Source organism: Podarcis vaucheri (genome assembly GCF_965113315.1).
Source record: "Podarcis vaucheri genome assembly, chromosome: 10".
In the NCBI taxonomy this organism is placed as follows: domain Eukaryota; kingdom Metazoa; phylum Chordata; class Lepidosauria; order Squamata; family Lacertidae; genus Podarcis; species Podarcis vaucheri.
The window spans coordinates 41,079,671-41,093,945 of NC_138748.1; the positions used below are offsets into that span (position 1 = coordinate 41,079,671).

General features: G+C 37.9%; 1 protein-coding gene across 9 annotated transcripts in view; it reads left to right on the top strand.

Annotated features, from left to right (window-relative positions):
- CNOT4 (CCR4-NOT transcription complex subunit 4) overlaps nucleotides 1-14,275 on the top strand; it is a 54,346-nt gene that overhangs the window by 24,722 nt on the left and 15,349 nt on the right. For 4 of the 9 annotated variants that reach the window (XM_082240850.1, XM_082240845.1, XM_082240853.1 and 1 more), the window contains exons 7-11: nucleotides 258-391; nucleotides 3,285-3,440; nucleotides 7,997-8,054; nucleotides 8,318-8,567; nucleotides 9,569-10,066. In XM_082240850.1, the coding sequence (XP_082096976.1) occupies nucleotides 258-391; nucleotides 3,285-3,440; nucleotides 7,997-8,054; nucleotides 8,318-8,567; nucleotides 9,569-10,066 (1,096 nt within the window). The remainder of the gene's footprint in view (nucleotides 1-257; nucleotides 392-3,284; nucleotides 3,441-7,996; nucleotides 8,055-8,317; nucleotides 8,568-9,568; nucleotides 10,067-14,275) is intronic. The other 5 variants (XM_082240847.1, XM_082240851.1, XM_082240848.1 and 2 more) reach the window with 3 other exon arrangements.

The following is a 14,275-nucleotide window of genomic DNA, read 5'->3' on the forward strand; positions in this document are numbered from 1 at the left end:
CCTTTCAGTGAAATTAGAAAGGTCTTAACCAGCTTGCAGTAAACTCCCTTACGCAGCAATGAATTTACATTCTTACAAAAGAGGCCAAAATAGTTGTCATAGTCTTGTGATTTGGTGGGACGTGGACTAGGCTAGCTTAAAATAACCAAGCTTCTCTTATTTGAACATGAGAAATGAAATTTTGATGTAAAGAAGATTTCTCTGCAAATTACCAGGTTGACAGAGTTGCATTATTTTATAACTTTTTTCTACCCCAGGCTGGTAAGCATCAAGAATATGAACAGAAGTTACTCCAGGAATTATACAAGTTAAACCCCAACTTCCTCCAGCTGTCTTCAAATGCAGTTGACAAGAACAAGAACAAAGTGACTTCACTACAGAGGTATGATGTGTAAGTAAAGGTTCTCTGCGTGTGCTCTTTAATTTTCATCAAACCTCCCCCTTTACCCCTCTTTCTAAGCACTCTGCTTCACTGCCTTACTGCTTAAGCCAGCACACTTGACATCTTACTTCCTTTGCATCATTATACAGATGTATGCAGCATTTTCAAACAACTGTTTCAGCAGATGTTCGCATTAGTGCATCATTTACAATTGTAAAATAGTATCGTTTGGTGTGAAATAGCGGGGCATGTCATTAAACTGGAAATACAAAATACAAGATTTACTCATTTTAAATACAACACAACATTACTATGAATGTGTGAGTCCACCTTGCCTTTAGAAGGTGAGAATGCCACAAAGGACTCATCTGAAAGACAAAGTTAGTGTAAAATGTTCTGACTCATTGCAACCTAGTTGAGATCTTTGTTTCAATACGTTGGCTGCTAATATGTAGGGTGCAGACTTTGACAGAGTAACATAGATTTATATGTCTGTTTAATGAAAGGTTGCTGAGGGTTTTTTGACCTAGCACCTATCTATTCCAAGGTAACAATTTTAAGTGGTTGTCTATTTCTGTAAAAGCTTACATTACTTAATAGCAGAAACACCATTAATATTTAGAATATGACATAAGGTTTGTGCTTCCAAGATACTTCTTGAGTTTGAATGGTAGTCAGACTGCTGTTACCTCTGGTTTAGCCTCTTCAACTATTAATAAGGGAAACCTAAATGAATGGGAAAATCTATTTGTGAATGAACACCTGAACTTTGTGATCATGGCAAATGATTGGAGAACAAGAATTTGCACTCTCTTTAGATCCTTCTTAATGGGGATCCTTTTCCAATAAGATTTCAAGAGCAACCTTGCTCAGGATCCTAAACAATTTTTCCAGTGCCAAATCTTAGCGGATCAGCATTGCCTCTTAAAGGAAAAGACAAATCTTGTATTAAGGAAAGTTGATACTTTGACTCTGGGCAGAACATCAGATCAGTTTTGTCATGTGCAAGCCTCTCATATGGATAATGATACCTTCTTACTCTCTTGGCTGTTGTATTAGTGTGAGCTTTGCGAGAGAAATACTGTTTCTTCAAGAGCATCAAAAGAAATAAACCAAACATGCAAGAGTCAAGTCATGTTTTCTCACAGTGTGGTCTGACCTGATGGAGTCACATCATAAGGCAAGAAGACAATGTCTTTAGAAATGGCTATAAATTTGGCTCTGTCCAGTCTCTGCAGTAAGAATTTTTCAAGAACTTAATTACCATTCTTACAAAAAAGCCCAAGGTAGATTGGGTATGCATGACCATTCTATCTGGACCATAAAACAAAGTAGAAATAAGCTTACTTCCTACTGGTTCATTCTGAATTGTCTGTGCTGTCTCAGCAGTCTTACATCTCCAGTGATTTATTTTATAAGATCCCAGTAAGCTTGAAAGCTGAAGAAACTGAAAAAATGTTAGGTTCTTGCTATCCTCTTGTCATCTGTTTTGATGTTTTTTGCCACTCTTTGCTGTGAATCTAAGTTCTTAAGCATAGAGTTCAGCTTTGTTCCTGAAACAAGTGTCATCTAAGTGGCAAATAAGTTGGTTCTGCATTCAAAACAGAAAATGCATCTGCTGTATACTTCATGAAGATTTTTCTTTCATGATTTCTTTATTATTATTTTTTCTGCTCAAACTTAACTTCCATTGGTCCATAGAAAAGGCTGTGATTCCCACTGCTTTCTGATTTCATACAGTTCTTGTGGGCAGTAACTTGAAATGCTGACAGAGAAGTAGCCAGTTTGTGAGTTCACTCATCAGTTACCAGCATTCAAATCTGGAAGAGATGTAGACAAGCAACTTTTATGTGGGTGTAAACTTTAGAACATGGTAGGCAAGCAGATAAGAATTACATGGCAGACTAATTTTCAACTTGATAAATGGAACTGACAGTGCCATATTTAACTTCTTGTAGTGTCTGCTTTATGGAACCAATCCAGAAATGCATGGAAAGATAAGGAATCAATATAAAAATTGAAAATGCAATCAATTTTTGTTAGTTAGATCAGTGATGCTTGGTTTTAAAAAGCAGGGTGTGTCTGTTCCACATTCATTTTGAGAACTCATAAATTTATTGCATTTCAAGGAATGAATGGCAAGACAAGATACACATTTTGAAAAGAGCACAGGTCTCTAAACAATCATTATAAGTTACTTTTCTAAATATCCTTCATTCCTTCCTGGGATGGTGATTTCAAAAATAGGGTGAAACTGAAGGACTAATTAGGAGAAAGAAACATTTATAATTATGTTGATGATAAATATTAATATTTATTTGCATATACATACAAAACTCAGCAGGGAATGTCTGTTCAAAGATGTGATTCCCTGCTTCAGTTTACCTTTATTCATCCTCTCAAATAATTTTACATACCAAAAGAACCTTATTTAGTGATCAATGCTTATATTAGCCTGAGTTTTGAAACTTTGGGAATAAATACTTGAAACGAGACAAATTGGGTAACTTAGAATTTACCAGCACTGGTACAGTGATATTTCAGAAGTGTATAATGCCAGTCACATGGGGAAAATCCTCAAGGACAAAACATGGATATAGCATATGAAGGGCAGGGGTAACATTACTCATAAAACTGGAGAATGTTGGGATGAAAGAATAGTTTAAGGACCACATGTCTTGGTGGGATTCACATAATTAAAAAACAACTATAAGTGTAAACAGCCTGTCTGGTGCAAGAAAACAGTTTCTTTCTACAGTCTTAATAGCAGACACTAACTTTTCTGTTGAAGACCTCCATATTCCTCTGCACAGTATATGGCATGAGGAATAATTTTCCCAGTGTTTCACTATTAAGATTTTCTACATAACTTGAACTCTCTTTTACTTTCACCTCTTTCCAGACCCAACAGTAATAACAAAGATGCCTGGCCATCATTACAGAGTTCAAGTAAATCAGTCAACGGCTTAACTATGGAACACAGGAAAACGCCTCCTATTTTAGAAAATGGCACAGACTCAGAACACATGACTCCAGATGGTCCAGATTCAGATTTCGGGTAATTGTGCTGCCTTTTATACTTTAGTTAGCTTTCTTTCTCTCTCACTGATGTGGAGGGATGATTCCCTAGCCTCTGTCAAGAGAGCTGGGTTCAAGTTAAAATGGTTGGCCTGAACCACTAGGTGATGCCTAGGTGGGGGGGACTGCACATTATTTTGCAATGGGCAGTTTGTTCAGGAGAAGTCTGTGTCTAGGCCAGAAGATAATTTTTAAAGGTAAGGGTTGTGGAAAAGGCAAGACATTTTGAAACAAGTTTCCTTCTGCGTCTGTGTTCTAGCAAACCACGTACCTCACTTCAGCAAACAATTTTTAATGTTCTTTAAGAGAAAAAGTTGCTTAGTAGGAACTCTGATCTTTTAGGTAAGAGTCATTTAGTTAATTGTCTTGAATACTCTGATCTCAGTTGGCAGATCTAAGCACATTACACACTTCACCCAGGCATTTTGTTAAGCAAGTATGGCACTGGATTGAGATCCATCAGCTTTCCCCTCCGTTTAGACTACTAGGACTACTTGAATTTGTGTTTAATACTGCAATATGTCCCTTGCATCATTGTGGGGCTTTTAACAAGTTGGATTCAAAATGCAAGTCGTATAGCACAGTTGCATAGCACAGCATATTATGCTTTTTGAATTGGGAATACCGATGTGTACTGTTGCAGTGTGGAAACCGCTTTCTTATGCTCTAGTTTCCCACCTGTAATAGGTTGAGGTGGGGGAAAGTGGTCATATAAGTTGCCTGACTCCATTGTTTCTTGTTCTAGTGTTAATGAGGAACCAGAACACAGGAGGTTACTTCCATGTTGCACCAGTAATGTATGAGCTGGGTCTAAGAAGCTTATTAGGAAATAGGGTAACTCACTGAATACCTTGTATTCTTGCTCTAACATTGACCTAATATTTCAGACTTCATCACTAGAAATCATTGCAGACACCAGCACTTTTGGAAATAGAATGTCAATAGAAGAGCTTTCCTATTTAGAAAAACATCCCATTACCTAATTTTGAAGCTGTCCTGCTGAGAAGAAAGTGATCTGCTTTAGATATTCCATTGTGGTTTACCATAGCACTATTGAAATATTGTAGTAATGCTTTATATGAAGCTAAGCATCTCTTAGGCTCTTTTTTAGTTATGAGCCTGAAAAAATGATCTGAAAATGTTCTACACATCTGTAGTACTGGTTCAGCTGACCAGGATCCAAAAGCACACAATGAATAGGACTTTCTCATCTTTCCCCACTACTGTCTCATCTTCCTCCACCACCATCCCACAACCACTCCTGAAGGTTAGAAAACATTTCAGAGCAAGATTTAACATGGTACAAAAGGACTACAGTTGAAATTAAAAATTGGCAACCTTTCCTCCGAGAGCTTTTTACTCTTACCTTAAGAATTGTTTGGTTCCAGCCTTCGCCTGTGGCTAGTCTTATGCCTAAAATGGGCTGATTTGCTACTTTTGAAACCATATTCAGCGGTTCCTCTAAGTGGATCATAGGTCTAATCCAGATATCAAGGTTTTCAGAGGCATGCTATCACAGACTTAACAGGAACTCAAGCCTATTTATTTGTAAAGGGATTTTGAACATCTGGTAACTTCTATGAAACAGCTGTGTTTCTGGCCGCAGGACTGAAAGACTGCAATATTTCTAATAATGAGAAAAGAATTAAAAATAATTAAGTTTTGTGTTTGAATAATTAATTTAAAAGTTTCAGTTCATTATGAGTGTTAAATAGTTTTACACAAAGAAAAAAACAATCCGTTTCACCTAGTTTTACTCCATGCTTTGCTTAAAAATATATATAGTGTTGAGTGGGCTGAAACAATGTAATATACACATTTATACGTTTCCCTCTTTGCCTGTGGACTTATGATAATTCAACAGATATTGAAAGAGTCGTGTTCTGCCAAAACCTCTAAAATGTAGGTTATAGCTGGAGTATAGTGGTCGTTTGATTTTTGAGTTTGTATTACTTAACAAACATAAATTCTTTTTAGAATACTTTCTTGTGTTGACTTCCTGCTTCTGTAATTGATTCAGATGAGACTGTATATAGTCTTGGTTATCCAGTCCTATATCATCCACAGAGATGTGAAAACAGACATATGTCTATGTGCTTAGAATTAGACTTTATTGTAGGAAGAGTTTGGGAATGACCAGTATAGCTTTGAATAGATCACTAAATTCAGGGTCACACCTCACAAGTATCAATCTTAAAAGCAGGAAGTGATTCTGCTCATTTACACTCAGTAGCTGAGATAAAATCAGCAAATGATTTACTTACCTGCCTGACGCTCCCTCTTTTTTCTTTGTTACCTTTTAAACTGTTAGGATTACTTTGTCATTCACTTGCATAAGGAATTATGGTGTCTGCAGCCAGAGCACTTTGCACAAAGGACTGGAGGCTGCAACGTGTACCATATGCAGGAGATTGGATAGAGCAAGTGTGGGAATATGCACTTGTGGCAAAACTAACATGTTTGAGAAAAAAGGAAAGGAAATTGGTCTTGTTTTGTCAAATATTGTAATTTATTCAAATATCTTTGCTTAACACTCTTACGTTTTAGGGTGTTTGAAATTATTATGTTTAGTGCAGAAAAAGAAAATATATTTATTGTTTTATATATGACTATTTTAATAGATGCTCACTTGGTTGACATCTTAATTGAGCTATCCAGTTTGACCCCAAGATCTCGTTCCTGATCAGTCACAACCAGTTCGGACCCCATAAGTGTACATGTAAAGTTAGGGGTTTTTGCTCCACTATGCATCACTTTACACTTGCTCACATCAAACTACATTTCCCATTTTAATGCCCATTCACCTAGTTTCAATATACCTTTTTGGATCTCCTTGCAATTTCTTTTTTTTTAAGACTCTGAACAACAGTGTCATCAGCAAAACAGGTTACTTCTGTACTTGCCCCTAACTCCAGGTCATTTATGAACAAGTTAAAAAGCACTGGTTACAGTACTGATTTTTGCATTCTCTATAGAGGAAGAACCGTCCATTTATTCCTGCTTTCTGTTACTTAACCAGTTGCTCATCCATAAGAGGACCTGTCTTATTTTCCTATGTCTGCTAAACTTGTTCTAGGTTCTTTTGGTGAGAGAATTTATCAAAAGCTTTTTGAGAGTCTTAAGTATGTAATGTCAACTTGGATACCTCTCCTTACATGCTTGTTGACACCCTCAAATAACTTGAATGGGTTGGTGAGACAGGAATACCCTTGTGGAAGCCATGCTGCTTTTGCTTCGGCCTGACTTGCTCTTCTGCATGTTTGGTAATTCAATTTTTAATAATTCTGCCCACTAGTTTTACTAGACTAGATGTTAAGTTAAGCTGCCTATAATGTTCCAAGTCCTAGCTGGATTCTTTTTAAACAATAGATGCTAGCTACATTGAGCAGTTTCCAGTCCTCTAGTATGGAGGCTGATTTTAGGGACAAATTACATATTTATAGTAGAAGATCAGCAATTTCACATTTGAACCACTGAGGAAGCTCACTTGTGTAACCCAGATGCTTTGGTCATTGGCTGTGAGACGCTTTCAGTCTTAAAGTCACATAGCAGGCAGATATTTTCTGAATATTTGCATTTGTCCATCAGTTGATGTCCAGTGGCTTACTGCAACACCTGCTGGATTTGTCAACAAGATAGTGACAGTATATTATTTTCCAGTTGAACTGCCATATCAGCCAATTCATTTTCTAGCATCTTGGTTTCTTCTAGTGTCTCAAATGCTAGCCTTACTTAATACTGCAGGTTGTGCTAGCATACATTTGCAGCCTGAACCCAGCCAGTGCACCTTCCATCATGCATGCCTGGCCTGATCCCCTTCGCTCACTTAGCTTTTGACAGCACCTGATCTGGTATCTCTCCTTGTCCTGCTGTCACCATTCCTTCAACTCATCTTTTCATGGTTTTTGTAATTGCTGATCTTATTCCAAGTTTTGTCTTGTCCTTTCCTGGCTCTTCCTGTTGCTGTGCTGTTCTGATTTTGGGTGAGTGGATGCATGAGCGGCTGGAGCTTCAGTTTTGTCTCCTGTTGTGTTTAAGTGAGAGGTTGTGACAGCATTCCTATTGTCTTGAAACTGAAGCAGCGCAAAGGAGAAGTGAGCTTTTCTGCTGTGGTGAATAGTTTTATTGGTTCATTCACTTTCTATTTTACCTTTATTCCTTTTGCCTCTTCTCTTTCTTTCATGTCTCTCCTCCCTTTACAACTCAGTGTACTGAAATCTAAATTGGGGAGTCCTCTGGGCTCCATCAATCTCAAGTTGAGCACAAAGCTCTTATAAATAGATATGGTTCCTGCTTCGTGGACACCAGTTTAATGTCGGGGGCTGATAGTAGGGGCAATAGACAAACTTTGATTGCTGTGAGGTTACACTGAGTAACAATGAACAAGCAGAATGTGTAAGATGGAGCTAATCAGCCTGTTGTCAGTTATCTCCATGAACTAGGTTTTCTAAAATTACTTTTTAAATTAATTCCTACAGTTTCAGGCCATCAGGCTGTGTCCTTTACATTTGCCTAATAGTTTTTCTTTCTCTCTAGCACTATCGACAAACCTTCAGATTCTCTCAGTATAGGAAACTGTGATAACTCGCAGCAGGTAAGATTTGAGAACCAGCACTTCTTAACTCTTGTCAACTGCATACCCTTATATTTGCAAAAGGACTATATTGTGTGTTGAAATATTTATTTGCCATAATCTTAAATATACCTTCCTGCCTATCAGCTGCATAAGATGGTTGCTTGATTAAAACTTTATACTAGCTGTAAAAACACATGCTATTTGGAAATGACCAAATGGTTGTTAAAAGGAGAAACTGTTTTTACTATACGATTGTAAAACTGTGTTCTTTTTCTTTTTAGATATCAAATAGTGACACACCTTCACCACCACCCGGCTTATCAAAATCCAATTCAGTCATCCCCATCAGTTCATCCAATCACAGTGCACGGTCTCCCTTTGAAGGGGCTATAACAGAGTCACAGTCTCTCTTCTCGGACAACTTCCGGCACCCCAACCCTATTCCAAGTGGACTCCCTCCATTTCCCAGCTCCCCACAGACTTCAAATGACTGGCCGATGGCACCAGAGCCACAGAGCCTCTTCACATCAGGTATAGTATTAGTTAGACAACCCATGCACACGATAGCTTGAAATAATATCTTCAGGCTCTTGTATTTACTTACAGTTTAGCATGAACTTGATTGTGCTGCTCAGTATTGCTCCAGTTTAAAGAACTTGTGAATATGTCACATTATTTTGTAAAGTGCTTTACCTTTTTCATAGATGGTGGAAATGTAGATTCAAAATAAAGATTCAGAATAAATAAAGAAAACCTTACATACATCATACTTTGTGCTTGTATGCATATGGTCATTGATGCTAATGAGCAATGAGATCAATAAGAATATTTTGCTTAAAATTACAAGTGGTGAGACATTTTCATTAGTAACTGAATAGTGCTTCTCAATCAAGTTCCTTCATGTAGGACATCTCTAGAATTATCTAGCCTCTAGTAAGGAATATATGCAGTGGAAAGAGTGGCTTCTTATATTTAAAAAATGAAGAAGTTCTACTGTAATGTGTTACAGAAGGTGGATGGGAAATTCATAGGGTTGGGTCTTGAAAACCATGAGGTGCTTGTGCCAGATTTTTCAGCAACTTCCCTAGTAGGCCCACACAGCCTCCACCTCAATTTTCTGAAAGGGCTTGTTACCTTCGGGAGCAGCTTTTCAGGTGAACAGAAATGTGAAAATCCCAAGTAGAGGATCAGTTTAGAACTACAGGGAAGAAAAATGCAAAGATAAAGAAAGTTGCTTTCTTGGTAACTGTACACCACTAGAACATAAAGGATATTGTGAGCTTTAATCTAAAAACCAGTTGCCCCTAGAATAGGATTCCCCAATCTGTTTCTCTCCAGATATTTTGGACTACAACTCTCAGGACCAATGGGAATTATAATCCAAAACATCTGGAGGGTTACCAGGCTGGGGGAAACTGCCTTAGAAATGAGAATAGCCAATTATTGGAAAGGGAAATTGGTCAGTATTTTGACTCATATTAAGCTGTGGAAAATGCAACTTTGTCTTTAATAACCTGTTTTAAATCCCACAGAAACCATCCCAGTATCCTCGTCTACAGACTGGCAAGCGGCGTTTGGATTTGGTTCTTCCAAACAGCAAGAAGATGACTTGGGGTTTGATCCCTTTGATATCACCCGCAAAGCCTTAGCAGACCTGATCGAGAAGGAACTGTCGGTCCAAGACCAACCCTCCCTCTCGCCCACGTCTCTCCAGAACCCTTCCCCACACACTACAACCGCCAAAGGGTCAGGCTCTGGATTTCTGCATCCTGCTGCGCCCGCAAATGCCAACTCTCTCAATAGCACATTTTCAGTCTTGCCACAGAGGTTCCCGCAATTTCAACAGCATCGAGCAGTTTACAACTCCTTCAGTTTTCCAGGCCAAGCCGCTCGCTATCCTTGGATGGCCTTCCCACGCAATAACATCATGCACTTGAACCACACAGCAAACCCCCCTTCAAATAGTAATTTCTTGGACTTAAACCTCCCACCACAACACAGCACAGGTCTAGGAGGGATCCCTATAGCAGGTAAGTGCGCTGAGAAAGCACCAGTGAGCCTTGTTCATGCCTTCAGCTTCTCTAAATCAGAGTAGCGAGAAGGGGTTGATGGTATTTGGTACTGGAATTGATAATGTAACTATCATGATGGAAATGTGTTTTGATGCATTTTGGAAATGAAATGTTTAGCTTGGAATTTAGCCTTATAATGAGCTTTATAAGGAAAGTGGAGTATCGTATGTCCAATCATCCTTATTTCAAAAGTGATTTTATGCTTCACATTGACAGTCTTGATCATGCTGTGGAGTTGATCTTTATTTTAAATATATTGTTTATTTAATTGCATAAGTAGATTACATTTTAACTTTTTTAAAAAAAATAAATTCTTCAGTCCCGGTTCATGATGCTTGGCATATATGGCAGGAAAAAGCTATTTTTAATTTATTTTTTGAAGTATTTGTATACTGCTTTCATACAATATATATTCCAGGGTACTTGCACTTTCCAAAGTCAGCAGAATGGATAACTCAGTTACAGTGATTAAAATTCAGTTTCCTCTTCACTCAAATCTCTTTTAAAAATAATTTAAAATGCCTGAGAGAATAAAAATGCCCCAACCGGATGTCTGAAAAACAACAGTGTAGGCACCAGATGAACTTCACTGGGAAGGGAATTTATCAACCAGCATGCTGCTAGTGCAATAGCCATATCTTTTCTCTCCATTGCCATTTGAACTCTATCATCTTCAATTGTATCTGAAATCTTACATTGATGAGCCAGTAAATTTAAAATTGTGCAAAAAATATTCTTTATGATCCCGTATATGAAGCCATCTGACACCTATACCATTCACTTTAATCCCTTGCCCTTCATTTTTGTAACATTTCACTCCAGCTGGCATTATTGTTTCCCGCTGGAAGAGAGTGTACTTCGTAGCTGACACACTTTGTGGCATAGCAAGCATCACTTCATGATAATACCGTTTGGAATTTTAGAGCAAACTTCAAGTAACCTGTTCCTTCCATCATAACTTGCAGTGGTCTTCTCCTTGGGATGTTTTGGGTTTACATCTTTAAACAGTGTGGATAGTATTGTTCAGTAATCGCACATTTTTATTTATGTAAACTAGTTTTCCTGTGCTTTATTTTTCTTGGCTACTGTTACAATTATTGTTTTTTTCTATTCTTATTATGATTCACTTAAAACATTTATATGCCATCCATTTCTTACTGATAGTGACTGCTTATGTTAGTATTTTGGGAATCCAGAGGATTTGCAGCTTATCATAAAATCTGTAACATGGTCACAACACCTGTCTCTTCATTCTGGTTACAAAAGCATTTCTTTGGCACTTTAGTCTTAGCTTTGGCTCTAGCTTAGATATATAGTTTGAAAATGGAAAAAGCTAGTAGTTATGTCAGGATATAAAAACACGCAGAGAAGCATTTCAGATTCTCCATGTGACCCAGAAAAGATGTCCGCTAAGGGCCCTCCCATTCATATTCCATTACATAAAAGGGGCCATCACTGAACTTAAAAATCAGCTGTGTTAGTGTGGAAGTGATGTGTGAATGTGTGAAGTCTCTGAACTCTGGCCTAGCCTGAAAAATCTGTTTCCTGCTCTTCAGTAGAAGAGAACTCTAGAGCGGTGGTTCTCAAAGGGTGTGGCACATCACACTGGTGTGGCCAGAGAAGATGGCAAGGGTTGCAGGAGGATTCAAGGGCAGTCAAAGAAACACTTAACCATTTCAGTGTAGTATCGTGGAGTATAGTATCATTTATTTATTTATTTGCAGAATATGGATAGATACCTTTTCAAAATCAAGCGCTGCCAGGAGTTGTTTCTTTTTGTTCTCCAATTTATTTCTTATCAATAAAAAAAAAATCAGTGCGCCGTGAGCAAATTTTTATTTTGAAAGTTGTGGTCCTGAGAAAAAAGTTTGAGAACAATGAGTCAAAACCACCTTCCAAATACGTGGCATATTCTGAAGTAGAGTGTTGTAGTGTAGTTGAATGAAATATGTTTCTTCCCCCTTTGATTTAGTAAACATTATGCTACTTGTAAAATTTGTTTCTTTCACTCCCATGTTTTTCCTTGCAACAACTCTGTGGGCTGAGAAAGACTGGTCAAGTGAGCTTCACAGATGAGTAAGGATTTGAACCTACTGCAATGCTTTGACTACACCACACAAACTCTTTAGGAACTCTGAACACAACCTACAGAAAACAGTGTTTGCTAATTTACTTACTTAGATTCTTAGCCTGTGCTATTCATAGGCTTGATTCAAAAATAGATCTTTGAAGCTCTTTATTGTAGTAGTGGTCATAGTTGCTTTAGGGATGCTAGAAGACTAAAACAATGCAACTAATATTATGAAGTATAAAGCTTCTGCAGTAAGTTGTACCAGGGACAGGCAAATTGATTGTATGGCATAAAAAGCTTGTGCTGAAAAGCATTCATCTCTTTCTGCGTGCATGTGAAAAGTTTATCAAAAAATGAAAAGCCTGGGATTTCCAATTAAGTGTCGTAAGTGTAGTAATTGCTAAGTCAACTTGGAGGTTGTGACTAGTTACCATTCCTTGCTAGGTTATGGATATTTTGATGTTGAAATCATTGTTTCTAATGAGCGTTCTAGCAGCTTTCAATATCTTAACTTTCTGCATATTGTATTAACCTTCCCCTTGACTCTCTTGAAGAAATGTCTTGGCTTTATGATGTATGTGCCTATTAGTTTTCCATTTATGCGCCCCATTTTAGGAGAAGATGTCCTTAAATAATTATGTCATCTCTGACAGAGCTGCTACCTTTCTGAGGCATAATATGCATGAAATATTTTTTGCTTTGCCCTTCTCTTGAATTTCACACCTTTCTTATTGGATGAAAAATCTTTATTGGCTTTTAGATTGGTCTTTGAGGTACTTACTTTTTTAACTAAACTGTATATTTTATTTACAAATGGTGGACATCAGGCTTCACTGGCTTAGCCATCAATGTGAGAAAGCTATCTTCAGATAGTTTAACAAATATTTTAGTAATTTTAAAATCATAGGAACAGTATTTCCCAGTGGAAATACTGTTTTCAGCAGTGTTAAACTTGGTTACAAGGCCAAATACACTGAATACGTTATCTAAATTAAGTCATAATTTAATTAGGAGTTGCAAGAGTTTTTTATATTAGTGTGGGGATTTTACCTGCTAATTCAGGGTCAATATGCAGAAAGAAGGAATTTTTTTGAATTTGCTGTTGAATTTTATGTTGGCGAGTTGCATAGTATGTGCTAGTGAACTCTCAATGTTGTTACATTACATATTAATGTTATTTATTAAAAATATTTATATACCACTCACATGCAAAATTTCAGTGCCGTGTACAGCAGGATCTACAAAAGAGATAAAATACAATTAACAGCAATACAGAATAATTGTAAAAATGACTGCCTCATCTTAAAAGTGTAAACCATTGAATAGGACTGGCAACACATAAAAATCTTTAAGAGGTGTCTGAAGCTTAGAAGTGAGGATGCCTGCTACATCTGCTGGAAGAGAATTCTCCAGTGGGGGACCAACAGCACTAGATGCCTAACATCTCATCAAAAGCAGTCGGGCTGTTGAAACATGGGGGACAACTAACATCACTCCTCCAGATCTCAATGATCAAACTGGCATATAAGAACTCAGGCAGCCCTTAAGGTACTCAGAATCCAAGTTGTTCAGGGCCTTCTATATTAATATAAGAGGCTTGAGCCTTGCCTTGTAACATGGACAGCCAGTGCAGATATTTTAGCAGTAGTATTACATGTTGCCCACCATCTCTTCCCATCAACTATCTTAGGTGCTGCATTCTGCCCTAGCTGGAGCTTCTGGATCAATCCCAAGGGTGGCCCCACATAGAGTACATTTCAGTAATCCAGTCCTGAGTGCATGGTCTATGATGGCCAGGTTATCCCCATCCAGATATGGCTGTAGCTGACCACGTGAAGCTGGTAAAAAGCCCTCCAAGCAAAAAAGGAAACTTAGACTTTGGTTGACAAAGATGTATTCAGCTGTACCTCCAATCTATGTCCCTGCTCCATCAAAGGGAATGCAAACCCTGCCCTCCAGGGACAAAGCAGTGTCTGGTGGAATCCTGTTGCATAAGTGCTAGGAGGCCAAAGTCACTCTCCCCCCACTCCCCAGTTCATTTCTGGATTTGACCATGCAGGTAGGAATGAAACCATTGTGATACAATGCCTTTTGAT